Source organism: Nerophis ophidion, linkage group LG01 (genome assembly GCF_033978795.1).
Source record: "Nerophis ophidion isolate RoL-2023_Sa linkage group LG01, RoL_Noph_v1.0, whole genome shotgun sequence".
NCBI classification, from domain to species: domain Eukaryota; kingdom Metazoa; phylum Chordata; class Actinopteri; order Syngnathiformes; family Syngnathidae; genus Nerophis; species Nerophis ophidion.
Genome location: NC_084611.1, coordinates 35,378,378 through 35,398,797, shown reverse-complemented (window position 1 = coordinate 35,398,797; position 20,420 = coordinate 35,378,378). Strand labels below are relative to the sequence as shown.

The 20,420-nt window shown below is 40.0% G+C and overlaps 1 protein-coding gene across 6 annotated transcripts in view; it reads right to left on the bottom strand.

Annotated features, from left to right (window-relative positions):
• ntrk2a (neurotrophic tyrosine kinase, receptor, type 2a) overlaps positions 1 to 20,420 on the bottom strand; it is a 234,727-nt gene that overhangs the window by 174,396 nt on the left and 39,911 nt on the right. For 3 of the 6 annotated variants that reach the window (XM_061901553.1, XM_061901563.1, XM_061901580.1), the window contains exons 9-13: positions 16,468 to 16,716; positions 16,303 to 16,329; positions 11,958 to 11,969; positions 8,886 to 8,923; positions 8,613 to 8,712 (exon numbers count right to left, since the gene is read on the bottom strand). In XM_061901553.1, coding sequence (XP_061757537.1) covers positions 8,613 to 8,712; positions 8,886 to 8,923; positions 11,958 to 11,969; positions 16,303 to 16,329; positions 16,468 to 16,716 — 426 coding nt within the window. The remainder of the gene's footprint in view (positions 1 to 8,612; positions 8,713 to 8,885; positions 8,924 to 11,957; positions 11,970 to 16,302; positions 16,330 to 16,467; positions 16,717 to 20,420) is intronic. The other 3 variants (XM_061901590.1, XM_061901571.1, XM_061901600.1) reach the window with 3 other exon arrangements.

The following is a 20,420-nucleotide window of genomic DNA, read 5'->3' as shown; positions in this document are numbered from 1 at the left end:
CACCACAACAGATCGGTACAACGTCCGCATTACTGAAGACGCCGCACCGATCCGCCTGTCGATCTCACGATCCACTCTTCCCCCACTCGTGAACAAGACTCCTAGGTACTTGAACTCCTCCACTTGGGGCAGGGTCTCCTCCCCAACCTGGAGATGGCACTCCACCCTTTTCCGGGAGAGAACCATGGACTCGGATTTGGAGGTGCTGATTCTCATTCCGGCCGCTTCACACTCGGCTGCGAACCGATCCAGTGAGAGCTGAAGATCCCGGCCAGATGAAGCAAACAGGACCACATCGTCTGCAAAAAGCAGAGACCTAATCCCGCGGCCACCAAACCGGAACCCCTCAATGCCTTGACTGCGCCTAGAAATTCTGTCCATAAAAGTTATGAACAGAATCGGGGACAAAGGGCAACCTTGGCGGAGTGCAACCCTCACTGGAAACGTGTCCGACTTACTGCCAACAATGCGGGCCAAGCTCTGACACTGATCGTACAGGGATCGGACTGCCATAATAAGACAGTCCGATACCCCATACTCTCTGAGCACTCCCCACAGGACTTCCCGAGGGACACGGTCGAATGCCTTCTCCAAGTCCACAAAGCACAAGTAGACTGGTTGGGCAAACTCCCACGCACCCTCAAGAACTCTGCCGAGAGTATAGAGCTGGTCCACAGTTCCACGACCAGGACGAAAACCACACTGTTCCTCCTGAATCCGAGGTTCAACTATCCGGCGTAGCCTCCTCTCCAGTACACCTGAATAAACCTTACCGGGAAGGCTGAGGAGTGTGATCCCACGATTGTTGGAACACACCCTCCGGTCCCCCTTCTTAAAGAGAGGAACCACCACCCCGGTCTGCCAATCCAGAGGTACCGCCCCCGGTGTCCACGCGATGCTGCAGAGTCTTGTCAACCAAGACAGCCCCACAGCATCCAGAGCCTTAAGGAACTCCGGGCGGATCTCATCCACCCCTGGGGCCTTGCCACCGAGGAGCTTTTTAACTACCTCAGCAACTTCAGCCCCAGAAATAAGAGAGTCCACCACAGATTCCCCAGGCACTGCTTCCCCTTCCTGAGGCGGCGGATGGTGGTCCAGAATCGCTTCGAAGCCATCCGGAAGTCATTTTCCATGGCTTCCCCAAACTCTTCCCATGTCCGAGTTTTTGCCTCCGCGACCGCTGAAGCTGCACACCGCTTGGCCTGTCGGTACCTGTCCACTGCCTCTGGAGTCCTATGAGCCAAAAGAACCCGGTAGGACTCCTTCTTCAGCTTGACGGCATCCCTCACCGCTGGATTACCGCCACGACAGGCACCAACTACCTTGCGGCCACAGCTCCGATCAGCCGCCTCGACAATAGAGGTGCGGAACATGGTCCACTCGGACTCAATGTCCAGCACCTCCCTCGTGACATGTTCAAAGTTCCTCCGGAGGTGGGAATTGAAACTTTCTCTGACAGGAGACTCTGCCAGACGTTCCCAGCAAACCCTCAGAATGCGTTTGGGCCTGCCAGGTCTGTCCGGCATCCTCCCCCACCATCGCAGCCAACTCACCACCAGGTGGTGATCGGTAGAAAGCTCCGCCCCTCTCTTTACCCGAGTGTCCAAAACATGAGGCCGCAAATCCGATGACACAACTACAAAGTCGATCATGGAACTGCGGCCTAGGGTGTCCTGGTGCCAAGTGCACATATGGACACCCTTATGTTTGAACATGGTGTTTGTAATGGACAAACTGTGACGAGCACAGAAGTCCAATAACAAAACACCACTCGGGTTCAGATCCGGGCGACCATTCTTCCCAATCACGCCTCTCCAGGTTTCACTGTCGTTACCAACATGAGCGTTGAAGTCCCCCAGTAGGACAAGGGAATCACCCGGGGAAGCACTCTCCAGTACTCCCTCGAGTGTACCCAAAAAGGGTGGGTACTCTGAACTGTTGTTTGGTGCGTAAGCACAAACAACAGTCAGGACCCGTCCCCCCACCCGAAGGCGGAGGGAGGCTACCCTTTCGTCCACTGGGTTGAACTCCAACGTGCAGGCTTTAAGCCGGGGGGCAACCAGAATTGCCACCCCAGCCCGTCGCCTCTCACTGCCGGCCACGCCAGAGTGAAAGAGAGTCCAGCCCCTTTCAAGAGAAGTGGTTCCAGAGCCCTTGCTGTGCGTCGAAGTGAGTCCGACTACATCCAGCCGGAATTTCTCTACTTCGCGCACTAGCTCAGGCTCCTTTCCCCCCAGTGAGGTGACGTTCCACGTCCCAAGAGCGAGCTTATGTAGCCGAGGATCGGACCGCCAAGTGCCCTGCCTTCGGCTGCCGCCCAGCTCACATTGCACCCGACCTCTATGGCCCCTGCTATGGGTGGTGAGCCCATTAGAGGGGGGACCCACGTTGCCTCTTCGGGCTGTGCCCGGCCGGGCCCCATGGGTACAGGCCCGGCCACCAGGCGCTCGCCATCGTGCCCCACCTCCGGGCCTGGCTCCAGAGGGGGGCCCCGGTGACCCGCGTCCGGGCGAGGGAAATCTGGGTCCTTTGTTTTTACTTTTCATAGAGGTTTTCGAGGTTTTCCACATTGAAAAATATTTTTGGTGCAGATTTTGCATATTTTGTGTGTTAACCATAAAAAAACATAGTTTTGTTTGACAAAAAAGGGCGGAAAACAAACAAACAAAAAAACAACATAAAAAAAACTAAAACATTTTGAAATGAGGTATAGATTTGAAGTTGATGTAGACTCCAGAGATTTAAGCGTTAAATATAAAATGTATGTATGCCCTGGCACACCACTATCATCATTCCATGACCCAAGCAAAACACTTTTTACACTTTTACACTGAAATAAATACACCTAAACATAGAAAAAAACTACCAGCAGCGGTAAAGTTTAGATCCATGAAGGAAAGAATAAAGTGAATGAATTTTTATAACTGATTACATATGCATACAAATGTGTCTTGTTTTTTATATTATTTCTTTTAATGAATTCAGTAACGTTTATGACAACCTTTTTCCAAAACACAAAATATAATGTAAGATAGAACAGGACAATGCATACGTTTATCATTTGTTTTCAAAACACTTACAAAAAAGTGCGACCCCAAAAATGTACTGTGGGACCCCATTTTTATGACTTGTGAGGTTACACGGGACCCCATTTTGAAAATTCCTAGCGCCAGCTCTGCTGTCGACAGAAGAAAAAATGCTTTATTTAAATAAATATATTATTTATAAAGCAAGTTCAAGTATCATTGGCAAATTTTCACCTAGTCCCGCATATATGTGTCCTCTTTTGGGATTTCAGAATATGGTCAGCTTAACATATTTACATGTCAATATCAATGCTCCCTTTGAAATAAACCACTCTGCAAATCGATACGTTATAATAATAATGTGGCATAACATCCAACATATGTTTGCCATCCAACACGGCTAAGAGCCACGCAAATGCAGACATCAGAAGGCAGCTATGGAGGCCTTAAAGAGGTCTTTCCCCTTCCAAGTGACCACATCTGTTACCCCCTGGCGAAATAAGACCACAAAAGCACAAACACACACAGCATAGGGCTCATCTGTCACGCCCACACCTCCTCTCGGGGGGGGGGGCTATTAATCTATCACTGCCAAAATACTGCACTTAAAACACCTAAGTGAGTCTTCTGCAGGCGGACAAATTAGCATTTCAAAATAGTAGGACACTGTTTTAAAGCCTATAAAATAGCCCCGATTGAATATGTAGAAACACATGCGTGTTACAGTATTATTCAGCTGGTATGATTAGTTGAGAAAGCATGAGGAAGCCAAGCAGCAGTATTAGCCAAATCTACACACTACATTACATTAGTTGCACTTTTATATCAAAAAGCACCTTGGAACAAAAACACCCAACTCATCAAAGGCACATGTTTGGTCAGTGGTCAGATCACCGCGAAGCATTAGTAGTGGAGGTGCTACGAAATAGAATGCTGTTTCCACAACAATAATAATAATAATAATAATAATAATAAACAAGATGGTTTAGTTTTAGTTGAGTTTTCTACAAACCGCGTTTCCATATGAGTTGGGAAATTGTGTTAGATGTACTGTAAATATAAATGGAATACAATGAATTGCAAATAATTTTCAACCCATATTCAGTTGAATATGCTATAAAGACAACATATTTGATGTTCAAACTGATAAACTTACACATCTGTGAAGACACCATTAATGCTGAAAGGCACATACAGGTTTTGAAACAACATATGCTGCCATCTAGGCGCCGTCTTTTTCATGGACGCCCCTGCTTATTTCAGCAAGACAATGCCAAGCCAAATTCAGCACGTGTTACAACAGCGTGGCTTTGTAAAAAAAAAGAGTGCGGGTACTTTCCTGGCCACCTGCAGTCCAGACCTGTCTCCCCTTGAAAATGTGTGGCGCATTATGAAGCGTAAAATACAACAGCGGAGACCCCGGACTGTTGAACGACTGAAGCTCTACATAAAACAAGAATGGGAAAGAATTCCTCTTTCAAAGCTTCAAAAATTAGTTTCTTCAGTTCTCAAACGTTTATTGAGTGTTGTTAAAAAAAAAAGTGATGTAACACAGTGGTGAGCATGCCCTTTCCCAACTACTTTGTTATGTGCTGCAACCATGAAATTCTAAGTTAATTATTATTTGCAGAAAAAATAATTAAGTTTATGAGTTTGAACATCAAATATCTTGTCTTTGTGGTGCATTCAACTGAATATGGGTTGAAAAGGGTTTGCAAATTGTTGCATTCCATTTATATTTACATCTGACACAATTTCCCAACTTATATGGAAACAGGGTTTGTACTTGGAATTGAGAGCCACTGACAAGACATGGGAGTTGAGAGTGAAATGACAAAAAGTGTCTACGTCTTTTCATTTAGCGGCTGTTTCCACCTGGCCCGGATGGATTCATGGACTTATGTCGTATTCATGATTTATTTATATTGGTACGCCACCATGCGACCATTCCATACACCACACTGGTGACTATTGCAGTGGAACCTTTTAAAGTTTACAATCGCTCTTTGGCTATGTCTAGAGATGTCCGATAATGTCTTTTTTACCGATATCCGATATTGTCCAACTCTTAATTACCGATATCAACCGATACCGAGATATACAGTTGTGGAATTAACACATTATTATGCCTAATTTTGTTGTGATGCCCCGCTGGATGCATTAAACAATGTAACAAGGTTTTCCAAAATAAATCAACTTAAGTTATGGAAAAAAATGCCAACATGGCACTGCCATATTTATTATTGAAGTCGCGAAGTACAATATTTTCTTGAACATGTCTCAAAACAGCAGCTTGGAATTTGGGACATGCTCTCCCTGAGAGAGCATGAGGAGGTTGAGGTGGGCGGGGTTAGGAGGATGGCTAGGTGGTAGCGGGAGGTGTATATTGTAGTGTCCCGGAAGCGTTAGTGCTGCAAGGGATTCTGGGTATGTGTTCTATTGTGATTATGTTGTGTTACGGTGTGGATGTTCTCCTGAAAAGTGTTTGTCATTCTTGTTTGGTGTGGGTTCACAGTGTGGCGCATATTTGTAACAGTGTTAAAGTTGTTTATTCGGCCACCCTCAGGGTGACCTGTATGGCTGTTGACCAAGTTTGCCTTGCATCAACTCGTGACTGTGAAAAGCCGAGCTGGCACGTAAAGGCAATGCCTTTAAAGTTAATAGGCGCTCTGTACCGCTACCTACGTCTGTGTACAAAGAGGCGTTTTAAAAAGTCTATAATTTTACTTTTTGTAACTGATACCGGTAATTTCCGATATTACATTTTAAAGCATTTATCGGCTGATAATATCTGCAGTCCGATGTTATCGGACATCCTTAATTATGGAGTATTTGGATAGTGGTTTTTTTCCCTTCGAAAATATTGCAGTTTCTGGGTCAAACGGTCAGTATTGGAAGAATGATTGAAGAACCAGGCGTTACAATCCTTGGTGTTTGTGTCGCATCTAATGGGGAACACTTGGGAGATGGCCGATATGATAGAACCTGCATTATGTGTACACTACAGGCTGGCAACATTCTTGTAGAAGTGTAGAAATTAGTTAAGTGTTAATATGAAAACATAAATGAACATATTAAACTTCCGATATTAGAGTCTTGAGAATTGGCCGATAATGATATTGAGCCGATACAATATTAGCACTAATCACACATACTTTCATTATTTATATTTTTTTTATGGGGGAATGTTAGAAGAGGCATTCCATCCATTCCATTCATCCATCCAATTTCTACCGCTTATTCCCTTTGGGGTCGCGGGGGGCGCTGGTGCCTATCTCAGGTACATCGGACGGAAGGCAGGTACACCCTGGACAAGTCGCCACCTCATCGCAGAGCCAACACAGATAGACAGACAACATTCACACATTAGGGCCAATTTAGTGTTGCCAATCAACCTATTCCCAGGTGCATGTCTTTGGAAGTGGAAGTAAGCCGGAGTACCCGGAGGGAACCTACGCATTCACAGGGAGAACATGCAAACTCCACACAGAAAGATCCCGAGCCCGGGATTGAACCGTGACTACTCAGGACCTTCGTATTGTGAGGCAGACGCACTAACCCCTCTTCCACCGTGAAGCCTAGAAGAGGCTTTATGAAGTGAAATTACTGAAGAGATCATTGGTAGGAAAAACACAAACCTATTTATTAGTAACCGTCTGAAATTGACTTATGCATTGGTCGATAACGATATTGAGCCGATACAATATTAGCACTAATCACACATACTTTCATTATTTATATTTTTTTATGGGGGAATGTGTTACAATCCACTTCATGGATCGTTTGTTGTTTACTTTTTTGTATGTTTGATCACGTTTTGGACTCTGACGATCCCAGTATTTGAGCACTTCCTTGTTTGTATTCATCACCATAGCGACTTCATTTGTTCCACCTGCACTGACGCCTGGCGCACACATGTTTTTGATTACCGTTTCTGCATTTATACCTGCCTCCTCCCTTTGTTCGGTCTGAGTTCTTCACTTGCTTTATGCAACATGCACGTTCGCTTATCTGGTCCTGTTTTTGGCTTGCTAAGTTCCACCTTAGCTTTTGGGCGCATGACACGCGCAGCTTTTGGACTTTTACCCAGTGCTAGTGTTAGCCTAGCTCTCCGTGCGTTGCACGCGCTTTCTTTTGTCTATGCATCAGTGTTCTTTTGTCATTTTATAAATTAAATCCAGCTCCTACCTGCTAACTTGCTTGTCTGGTCCCATGCATCTTGAGTTGACACCTCCGCGCATCGCAATGCGCACCGAACGTGACAGAATGTTTGAAGAGGCTTTATCAAGTGAAATTACTCAAAAGATCAATGGTAGGAAAAACACAAACCTATTTATTAGTAACCGTCTGAAATTGACTTAGGCTGTGTAGTGGAAGTGGAGTAGTATAGGTTTAGATAATGACACGTTGAGTTGAATGCGGAAACGCTTGTTACTGGATACAATCTCTGGTGTTCGGGACGCTCACCTGTGTCTAATCAGAGGCAGGTGGAAACAATAAGCTGCCATGGCAACCAACCATACTTGCCAACCTTGAGACCTCTGATTTCGGGACGTGGGGGGTGCCGTGGGCGGGGTTTGGGGCGTGGCATGGTTGAGGGCGTGGTTAAGAGTCAAGTATTTCATATATATATATATATATATATATATATATATATATATATATATATATATATATATATATATATATATAAAAGAAATACTTAAATTTCAGTGTTCATTTATTTACACATATACACACACATAATACCCATCTACTCAATGTTGAGTTAAGGGTAGAATTGTCCATCCTCGTTCTATTCTCTGTCACTATTTTTTTAACCATATGCATGTACAGTAGATGACAGTATTGTCCTGTTTAAGAGTGTCACAACATTGCTGTTTACGGCAGACAAACTGCTTTACGGTAGACGAAAACGGGACTGCCATGGTTGTGTGTTGTTACCGCGCTGGGAGGACGTTAATGCAACTGCCTAACAATAAACCCACATAAGAAACCAAGAACTCGCCCTCGATCATTCTACAGTTATAACGTCATTGGGCAGGCACGCTGTTTATATTGTGGGAAAGCGGACGTGAAAACAGGCTGTCCTCACTCAGGTCCGCCTGAATTCCGGGAGATTTTCGGGAGAAAATTTGTCCCGGGAGGTTTTTGGAAGAGGCGCTGGAATTCGGGAGTCTCCCGGAAAATCCGGGAGGGTTGGCAAGTATGCAGCCAACCCAAACTCCGGAGGTGTCAAACAGGAACTAAAAGAGTCCAAAACGGATAATGACACCTCTTGTGTAATTTATTTTTATCCTATATTTGTTCCCACTACCGCACCTTAAATTGGAATCCTTAATCTCGTTATATGCAAATATAATGACAATAAAGTCATTTTTATTCTATTTTAATGTTTATGAAAATGATTTGCGCAACTTTAAAGGCATATATTCAAACTGAATTTTTCATATTCGTGCTCATTAAACTTAAGAGGTTCCACTGTCCACCGGAGTGTCAAACAGTGGAAAGATTCCGTCTTCATGAATCCATCCCTATAATCCCGGGTGAAATGATTTCATCCTTTCGTCTCGAGCGCACTCTTACCTTTGATGCCGAACTTGGAGTTCCCGCCAAACTTGAGGATCACCAACATGAGCAGGATACCGGAGAAAGCGACGGCAGCAATGCCCACCACAACGTACACCTGCGAGGACGTGATAAAAAACGCCATTGAAGTCACATCAGCCGCAGACAAGGCGAGAGCTTCACGGATAAAATCTTTCTTTTTGTCAAGTGGACGGGCTGAACTGAATGTTGATTATGTCCGCTGCAAATTGATGGAGGTCGTGGGGGAAGGAAACGGACATGGGGACTTACAGCGACTGTGTCCTCCGGTGGGTCTGCAGTCGGCCCATCTGTGGATGCAGAAACAAATAGGGAGTCATAAAGACGCATGCAGTATGCGATGTATACATTTACAAACATTATCTGAAGTGAATTATATTTATATAGCGCTTTTCTCTAGTGACTCAAAGCGCTTTTACATAGTGAAACCCAATATCTAAGTTACATTTAAACCAGTGTGGGTGGCACTGGGAGAAGGTGGGTAAAGTGTCTTGCCCAAGGACACGGCGGCAGTAAATAGGATGGCAGAAGTGAAGTGAATTATATTTTGTATAGCGCTTTTTCTCTAGTGACTCAAAGCGCTTTACATAGTGAAACCCAATATCTAATTCTTACATTTAAACCAGTGTGGGTGACACTGGGAGCAGGTGGGTAAAGTGTCTTGCCCAAGGACACAACGGCAGTGACTAGGATGGCGGAAGCAGGGATCGAACCTGGAACCCTCAAGTTGCTGGCACGGCCACTCTACCAACCGAGCTATACTGCCATGATTACTCAATTATATCTATTAATACAATTTAAAAAAATATATTTATATTGTGTTGTTTGGATTAATTGTTTAATGAGTGTAATTAATAACAATTGATAACACTTTATTACTAAATAACATTTTTTTTCCTAATATGAGCTACAAAACCTTTTTTTCCATTCTATTTTACATTTTTATCATCGTAATATTAAACATTTTTGTCAAAATATTACAACCATATTCATGTAAAATATTCTAGTAACATACTAGTTTTTTTCTTAAAACATTACAACTTTATTCTTGTCAAACTATTTTCTTAAAATTACGATTTGTAATTAAAATAACAAATTGTAGTTACTCGCAATTTTTTTCTTATCTTTTTTTAACCTTTCCTTCTCCATTTTCAAACCATATACAATTACTAAAATGACAAAAAAGTTGTTTCATACGATATTTTGACTCCATGCTTTATCTAGTGTTATCTATGTTGGGTTTTTGTGTGGCCACTTTACCAACCGAGCTATACTGCTACAATTACTCAATTTAATGGATTGATAAAATTTAAAAAAAATGTATTTATATTCTGTTGCTTGGATTAATCGTTTAATGAGTGTAATTAATAACAATTTTAAAAAATCTAGAGTGCTGGGAACTTTAAATACATGGACATGAGAACCGTGGTGTGTAGGTGCCGTGATCATTTTGGTAGCAAATAATAGATATTGTTGTTTTTAATCATTATTAATAATGAACACATATTGAAAGTGCAATGTTGACGTGCATTCATTAGACAAAAATTATGAGGGTTATGGCAAGCAGAAACATTTTTCTTTATTTAAACTACATATATATATATATATATATATATATATATATATATATATATATATATATGCATTAGGCTACAAAATGTGTTGTAACAAATAAGTCGATAGAACACTCGACTAAAATATTCGATAGCTTCAGCCCTAAAAAAATAATGCATAGATGCACTGTACCTCGACAACACGGGAAACCTACAGACATTTTAAAAATGTACGTATTAGATTTTATTTTATATTTTATTAATTCAAATATATTTCATTACATGTATTTCTTTTTTTTTTTTAAACAATTTTAAACACAATAATCATTGCATAAGCTATCTCCTTATTGGAGCAGAAGAGTTAATAGGTTTTTAAAAGTAAAGTACCGTATTTTTCGGACTATTAGTCGCAGTTTTTTTCATAGTTTGGCCGGGGGTGCGACATATACTCCGGAGCGACTTATGTGTGAAATTATTAACACATTACCATAAAATATTAAATAATATTATTTATCTCATTTGCGAAAGAGACAAAGAAAATGTCAGCAATCGTCACACACACGTCAACCAATAAGAATTCGGCGGGGGAGGGTCATGGCAGAAGTGCATTGTGGGTCATGGAATGCTAACTGCTATATGCTATATGCCACTGGCGTAGCTAATAAAATGGATCATTTCAACGTTGGCGGTAACTTATAAAAACTGAGAAGGGCTGAACAAAAATGGCACCGAAAAGGAAATCATGTACTGCAGATTACAAGCTGGACGTGGTGAAATATGCAGCAGAAAAGGACAAGAGGAAGCTGCGCATACCTTTGGAGTTGGCAGAGTTGTTTAGAAGCGACATCGAGGAAGAAGATTTCATGGGCTTTAGCGATTAGGAGTGACAGATTGTTTGGTAAAGGTATAGCATGTTCTATATGTTATAGTTATTTGAATGACTCTTACCATAATATGTTACGTTAACATACCAGGCACCTTCTCAGTTGGTTATTTATGCGCCATGTAACGTACACTTATTCAGCCTGTTGTTCACTATTCTTTATTTATTTTAAATTGCCTTTCAAATGTCTATTCTTGGTGTTGGATTTTATCTAATAAATTTCCCCCAAAAATGCGACTTATACTCCAGTGCAACTTATATGTTTTGTTTCTTCTTTATTATGCATTTTCAGCCGGTGCGATGTATACTCTGGAGCGACTTATAATCCGACAAATGCGGTAATATTTTATCTGAATCTGTAAATTAGTTTCCTTATTGATGATTATGTTTGGTTTTGTATTGTGTCGTTATATTTATATGGTACTTATTATTCTGTGACTGTAAATTGTTGGCTTGTTTCTTATTGATGCTTTTATTTGTTTCTGTAGTTGTGTAGTTATAAATATATGTTTTTACTTGTAATTGTATTGAGTTTGTGGACACGAGGAAGACTAGTTAATGCTAATGGAGATCCTTAATAAAAATCAAATCAAAAAATTCTAATCATATTGCTGGACATTATCAATTATTTTCTCTCCCTTTTGAAATACGGTGACTTTTTAACACAGGAAGTGAACCAACTATAACATTTTCCTGCTCCTTTTCAGACATACTGAATTGTGCAACAGTAATCATGTGATGTTCTTTTAATGTGATTTAATTAAGCATGTGCAAAGGAAATTAAACTATTATCATATTTTTAAATCAATCGAACATTATAATCTTAAGGCAAAACAAAGTGTTCAGTCTACTAATAAAGCTTAACTGGAAAAAACATAATAGCGGTACCTATGGGGGAGTCTGCAGCCAAGAAGGTGATGTTAACAAGCGGCGAGAGAGAAAGAGAGAGAGAAAGACAAATTAGACTGCAAAAAAGTCAACATTTTTCTTCGACATGCATCTTACAAATCATAGCACTGTCATGCATAATGTCTGAGCTCCATAAATGAACTGACCCACAGAAACACAACGCCACCTTGTACTGGCATGCAAACACAACAACATCGGGGTTGGACAATTATGCAGGAAAGGCTGGTGTAATCCCAGCTGCAAGAAGGTGTAAACATGCAACGCGTGAGACAAAAACAGGGTGAGAGGCGTTCTAACTTGCAATTCCTGATGAAGACGAACATTAGACATTTAAACATGGACAGCAAATATTGTACTGTACGAAAAGACTAGAGATGTCCAATAACATTTATTATCGATAAATGCTTGAAAATGTAATATCGGAAATTATCGGTATGGGTTTCGAAAAGCAAAATTTATGACTTTTCTAAAACGCCGCTGTACGGAGTGGTACATGGGCGTAGGGAGAAGTACACAGTGCTTTGCGTCCCGGCCCAATCACATAATATTTACGGCTTTTCACACACAAGTGGGTTGCCGTACAAACAACTTTAACACAGTTACAAATATGCGGCACACCAAACAAGAATGACAAACACCTTGCGGGAGGACATCAGCACCGTAGCACTACATAAACATAACAGAACAAATACCCAGAATCCCTTGCAGCACTAACTCTTCTGGGACGATACAATATACACCACCCGCTACCCCCTACCCACAAACCCCGCCCACCTAAACCTCCTCATGCTCTCTCAGCGAGAGCATGTCCCAAATTCCAAGTTGCTGTTTTGAGGCATGTTAAAAAAAAATAATGCACTTTGTGACTTCAATAATAAATATGGCAGTGCCATGTTGGCATTTTTTTCTATAACTTGAGATAATCTATTTTGGAAAACTTTGTTACGTTGTTTAATGCATCCCGCGAGGCATCACAACAAAATTGGGCATAATATTGTGTTCCGATATCAACCGGAATCGGTAATTAAGAGTTGGACAATATCAGAATATCGGACATTGGCAAAAAGCCATTATCGGACATCTCTAGAAAATATATTTATATATTTTTTTGCACTTTTAAAAACGTAAAAAAAACGGATAAAAGGTGTAAAACAGCAAGAATAAATTAGAACTTTTGTTCTTAATGAATAAGTAACTTTGAGGAAAAAAGACAAGGATTTCAAGGAAAAGTTGTCCTATTATGAAATAACAAGGTTAAAGTTTTAACAAGTCATATTTTTCACTTAAAAATCTAATTCTATAACTTTTTTCAAGTAAAATTGCCGTTTTTTTTCCCTTAGATTATTATTTTATTCTTTAATACCCTGTAAATAATTATTTTCTCAGAATGTTTATTTTAATTGTTGGAATAACAAATTCTCATAATATTACAATTTTGTAAAATTACATGTTTTTTCTCATAATGTTACAACTTAATTCTTGTAAAAAGTCTGTAAAAAAATTTGAGGGTGGGAGAAATGACCTCTTTTTTTTCCACCCCATAAAGTGTTATTTTTATAATTGTTCTTATAATATTAATAACACTTTAATACGAAATAACTTTTTTTTCCTGATATGGCCCCAAAACATTTTTTTTTCCTTGTATTTTACATTTTTATCATCCATCCATTTCCTACCGCTTATTCCCTTTGGGGTGGCGGGGGGTGCTAGTGCCTATCTCAGCCACAATATGGCGGAAGGACTTTGTATACCCTGGACAAGTCGCCACCTCATCGCAGGGCCAACACACATATTCATGTAAAATATTCTATTTTTTTTCCTAAAATATTACAAATTTATTCTTCTCAAACTATTTTCTTAAAATTACATGTTGACATTAAATAACATTTTTTTTCGCATAATTTTCTCAATTTTTTTGTTTTTTTCTCATAATGTTACAACTTAATTGTAAAAAGTCTTTAAAAAAAATTTGGAGGGGGGGAGAAATTATATCTTTTTTTTCCACCCCATAAAATGTAATTTTTATGATTTTTCTTATAATATTAACAACACTCTAATACTAAATAACTTTGTTTCCTAATATGGGCAGGAAAAACAATTGTTTCCCTTGTATTTTACATTTTTATCATCGTAAAATTAAACATTTGTGTCAAAATATTACAACCATCCATTCATCCATCCTTCCTTTTTCTACCGCTTATTCCCTTTGGGGTGGCGGGGGGTGCTGGAGCCTATCTCAGCTACAATCGGGCGGAAGGCATGGTACAACCTGGACAAGTCGTCACCTCATCGCAGGGCCAACACACATATTCATATCAAATATTCTAGTTTTTTTCTTAAAACATTACAAATTTATTCTTGTCAAACTATTTTCTTAAAATTAGATGTTAACCTTAAAATAACATTTATTTTTTCTCATAATTTTCTCCAATTTTTTGTTTTTTTCTCATAATGTTACAACTTAATTGTAAAAAGTCTTTAAAACATTTGGGGGGGGGGGGGGGGGGGGGGGGGGGAATCACCTCTCTTTTTTTTACACCCCATTTAATGTTATTTTTATGCTTTTTCTTATAATATTAATAACACTATCCACACATCCATTTTCTACCGCTTATTCCCTTCGGGGTGGCAGGGGGGTGCCTGTGCCTATCTCAGCTACAATCGGGCGGAAGGCGTGGTACACCCTGGACAAGTCGCTCCTAATCGCAGGGCCAACACACATATTCATGTCAAATATTCTATTTTTTTTCTTAAAACATTACAAATTTATTCTTGTCAAACTATTTTCTTAAAATTAGATGTTAACATTAAAATAACATTTATTTTTTCTCATAATTTTCTCCAATTTTTAGTTTTTTTCTCATAATGTTACAACTTAATTGTAAAAAGTCTTTAAAAAATTTGGGGGGGGGAGAAATCACCTCTCTTTTTTTTACACCCCATTTAATGTTATTTTTATGATTTTTCTTATAATATTAATAACACTCTCCATACATCCATTTTCTACCGCTTATTCCCTTCGGGGTGGCAGGGGGGTGCCTGTGCCTAGCTCAGCTACAATCGGGCGGAAGGCGTGGTACACCCTGGACAATTCGCAACCTCATCGCAGGGCCAACAGAGTTATTCATGTAAAATATTCTAGTTTTTTTCTTAAAACATTACAAATTTCTTCTTGTCAAACTATTTTCTTAAAATTACATGTTGTCATTAAATAACTTTTTTTTCTCATAATTTTCTCAAATGTTTTGTTTTTTTCTCATAATGTTACAACTTAATTGTAAAAAGTCTTTAAAAAATTTGGGGGGGGGGAGAAATCACCTCTTTTTTTTTTCCACCCAATAAAATGTTATTTTTATGATTTTTCTTATAATATTAGTAACACTCTAATACTAAATAAAACATTTTCCTAATATGGGCAGGAAAAACTATTTTTTTCCTTGTATTTTACATTTTTATCATCGTAAAATTAAACATTTGTGTCAAAATATTACAACCATCCATTCATCCATCCTTCCATTTTCTACCGCTTATTCCCTTCGGGGTGGCGGAGGGTGCTAGTGCCTATCTCAGCTACAATCGGGCGAAAGGCGTGGTACACCCTGGACAAGTAAACACCTCATCACAGGGCCAACACACAGATTCATGTAAAATATTCGATTTTTTTTTCTTAAAACATTACAAATTTATTCTTGTCAAACTATTTTCTTAAAATTACGTGTTGTCATTAAAAAAAAAAAAATTTTCTCATAATTTTCTCCAATTTTTTGTTTTTTTCTCATAATGTTACAACGTAATTGTAAAAAGTCTTTAAACAACTGGGGTGGGGAGAAATTACCTCTTTTTTTTTTCCACCCCATAAAATTGTATTTTTATGATTTTTCTTATAACATTAATAACACTTTAATACTAAGTAACTCTTTTTCCTAATATGGGCTAGAAAAACTTTTTTTTCCTCCTATTTTACATTTTTATCAACGTAAAATTAAACATTTTGGTCAAAATATTACAACCATATTCATGTAAAATATTCTAGAGAGATATTAGTTTTATTCTTAAAACATTACAACTTTATTCTTGCCGAACTATTTTCCTAAAATAATACATTTTGTAATTAAAATAACAAATTGTAATTACTCACAATTTTTTTTCTTATCTTTTTTCTTTCCATTTTCTAACCACATTCAATTACTAAAATGTTGTTTCGCACAACATTTTGACATCCATGCTCTATGTAGTGTTATTTATGTTGGGTTTTTGTGTGGCCTGATACTCCTATGCACTGGCAGACGTTGATATTTAATCAAAGGACGTAGAATTTACTCACCGTAGTAGTAGGATTCTTTCTCCGTTCCTTCACACAAAACAATAACAGATACAAAAAAATGTATTTGTATAGTTTGTCTTTAAATTCCCTGAACGCTTACTGGCAAAAACAACAAGAACACGTTTGATTTGTGCAGAATTGTGTGACATCGTGTGCCATATTGACCTGTAAAGAGTGACTCCTCACCGTCCCAGGGTCTGCGCATGAAGTGGGCCTCTAGGCGCTTCTGGTCCGTTCCGTATTTGTTTTTGGCCACAAGCGTGTAGAGGCCGTTGTTGAGGTGCGTGGGACTGTCCAGCTGCAGACAACCGTGATACTCTCGCTCGGTGACGTCGTGGATCCGGGTCTTGATGAACTTGTTCTCAGTCACTGCCTTGTCATTATGAAACCACTGGATCTCAGGTTCCGGGTTGCCTGGGACATACATGAAAGACTCTCAGTCTCGCATCGAGAAACGTAACCTTGCACAGAAAATACCAACAGGGAAATCCGTTTGCCCAACATGTCATATAGCAGTAGTCCCCAACCTTTTTGTAGCTGCGGACCGGTCAACGCTTGATCATTTGTCCCGCGGCCCGGTAGGGGGGGGGGGGGGGGGGATTCATTTTTTTTTAATTAGTTTTTTATTTAAGCGGATGGACCGCTCGCCTGTGTATTGGTTGGGGACATCTCTGCACTGCTGATCCGCCTCCGCTTGTGGTGGTTTCCTGCTGGCTCCACTGTGGATGGGACTCTCTCTGCTGTGTTGGATCCACTTTGGACTGGACTCTCACGGTTGTGTTGGATCCACTATGGATTGAACTTTCACAGTATTATGTTGGACCCGCTCGACATCCATTGCTTTCGCTTCCCCTAGAGGGGGGCGGGGGGGTTGCCCACATATGCGGTCCTCTCCAAGGTTTCTCATAGTCATCATTGTCATCGACGTCCCACTGGGGTGAGTTTTCCTTGCCCTTATGTGGGCTCTACCGAGGATGTCATTGTGGTTTGTGTTGTGGTTTGTGCAGCCCTTTGAGACATTAGTGATTTAGGGCTATATAAATAATCATTGATTGATTGATTGATATATTGATTGATTGATTTATTTTTTGTCATGGAAAAGGGAGGTTTTTTGGGTTGGTGCACTAATTTTAAATGTATCTTGTGTTTTTAATGTTGATTTGATAAAATTTAAAAAAATAAATAAAATTAAAAAAAATAAAAATTAATTAAAAATTATTCTGCGTCCCGGTACCAATCGAGCCCGGTGGTTGGGGACCACTGTCATATAGTATATGTTGGGCAAAGAAGTTCCTCTCCAGTCCTATAAGTGGCAGTAAGGCTGGGCGATATGGCTTTTTTTTTTAAATCTCAATATTTTTAGGCCATATCACGATACACAATATATATATATATATACATATATATATATATATATATATATATATATATATATATATATATATATATATATATGTATATTCTCGATATTTTACCTTAGCCTTGAATGAACACTTGATGCATATAATCACAGCAGTATGATGATTCTATGTGTCTACATTAAAACATTCTTGTTCATACTGCATTAATATCCATCCATCCATCCATTTTCTACCGCTTATTCACTTTGGGGTCGCAGGGGGCGCTGGTGCCTATCTCAGCTACAATCGGGCACAAGGCAGTTTACACCCTGGACAAGTTGCCACCTCATCGCAGACTGCATTAATATGTGCTCATTTTAAACTTTCATACAACTAAGTCAATTGACCAAAACTGTATTTATTAAACAGTCATTAAGCAGTGGCACAAACATTCATGTAATTTCCAAAACAGAAAGTGCAAGATTGTCAGAGACATTATAAAACAAGCTGTAAGTGCATTTTTGTGCATGATGTCACTAAAAAGACATATCAAAACGACACTAAATCAAAGTGCACTTTTTGTACAGAACGCCACTACAATAGTTTCAAACAACTAAAGTGCACTTTTGTGCATGATGTCACACAAGATTTTTCAATAACTGTCAAATGAAAATGAGCTGGATAATAGGAAATCAAATAGTGTTCGTCCTTCACTTTGTGGTAGGTTACTGCGGACATTATCTCCTTTTGTTGTTGACTATTTTTTTCATACGGTGTTGATGTGGAAATGTTTGCCTCGGCATTTTGATGGTGTGGGCGTGTAGCACTGAATTACAATGTTGACATGCGGAGTATTCACTCTTCATTCTCTAGCAGGTGACTTTTCAAATGATGCTACATGTTAGCAGTAATGCAACTTTTTGTAGCAACGCTTTTTCCCCACACTTGACAAATTATGGTTGTCTGGTGCGGTGCGGCGTCTTCAGTAATGCGGACGTTGCACCGGTCCGTTGTGGTGAAGAAGGAGCTGAGCCGGAAGGCAAAGCTCTCAATTTACCGGTCGATCTACGTTCCCATCCTCACCTATGGTCATGAGCTTTGGGTCATGACCGAAAGGATAAGATCACGGGTACAAGCGGCCGAAATGAGTTTCCTCCGCCGTGTGGCGGGGCTCTCCCTTAGAGATAGGGTGAGAAGCTCTGCCATCCGGGAGGAACTCAAAGTAAAGCCGCTGCTCCTTCACATCGAGAGGAGCCAGATGAGGTGGTTCGGGCATCTGGTCAGGATGCCACCCGAACGCCTCCCTAGGGAGGTGTTTAGGGCACGTCCAACTGGTAGGAGGCCACGGGGAAGACCCAGGACACGTTGGGAAGACTATGTCTCCCGGCTGGCCTGGGAACGCCTCGGGATCCCCCGGGAAGAGCTAGACGAAGTGGCTGGGGAGAGGGAAGTCTGGGTTTCCCTGCTTAGGCTGTTGCCCCCGCGACCCGACCTCGGATAAGCGGAAGATGATGGATGGATGGATGGATGTTCAACATATTCCCACTTGAAGCCAAACCACTACTGTTTTTCTCGGGAATTAATTCTTCCTTCATTTGTTACCAGATTCACACTTTCTTTCCCTCGTATTACCACTCGCACGGCGCCGCTAGCATCACAGCTAACGTTACCCATGCTGCCACATCTCTGCGTATGTGACGTACGTAAGAAGGTGCACTTGCTGCCTGTGAGAAGGTGAGACAGGAAAGAGTGGGAAGAGCCTATAGTATAATGCCAACAGCTAAAAGCAAAATGTGTGAGAACATATACTCGAATATCACGATACAGTCATTTTCTATATCGCACAGAAACAAACCCGCGATATATCGAGTACATCGATATATCGCCTAGCCCTAGGTGGCAGTAATGAACATTAATGCCGTACAAACAGCAAGCTTAAACCTGAGTTTCATTAGCTGGATCTGATTGGTCACTGCCCCACTTAACCCCAATGCGAACAGAACATGAATGAATACATGTTGGAATCCATATTTCCTTCCAATGAACCTCGGCTCCCCAGGTGCCAGCAGCACTCATGCAGCCTCAGACAAAGACAACGCCACTATGTTTGACTTGTACGCAAAATACTTTCACCCTGATACTCACTTGAGTTCCCAAATATTTCAACAACAACGTGTCAACCCATTTTTAGTGGCTAGTGAGTTATACAGCGCGACTAGCTGTACATAGACTACTCTGAAGCAGTGGTTCTCAACCTTTTTTTTGGGATGTACCCCCTGTGAAAATTTTTTTAATTCAAGTACCCCCTAATCAGAGCAAAGCATTTTTGGTTGAAAAAAAGAGATAAAGAAGTAAAATACAGCACTATGTCATCAGTTTCTGGTTTATTAAATTGTATAACAGTGCAAAATATTGCTCATTTGTAGTGGTCTTTCTTGAACTATTTGGAAAAAAATATATAAAAATAACTAAAAAACTTGTTGAAAAATAAACAAGTGATTCAATTATAAATGAGGATTTCTACACATAGAAGTAGTCATCAACTTAAAGTGCCCTCTTTGGGGATTGTAATAGAGATCCATCTGGATTCATCAACTTAATTCTAAACATTTCTTCACAAAAAAAGAAATCCTTAACATCAATATTTATGAAACATGTCCACAAAAAATCTAGTTGTCAACACTGAATATTGCATTGATACATTTATTTTCACAGTTTATGAACTTAAATTCATATTTTGTTGAAGTATTATTCAATAAATATATTCATAAAGTATTT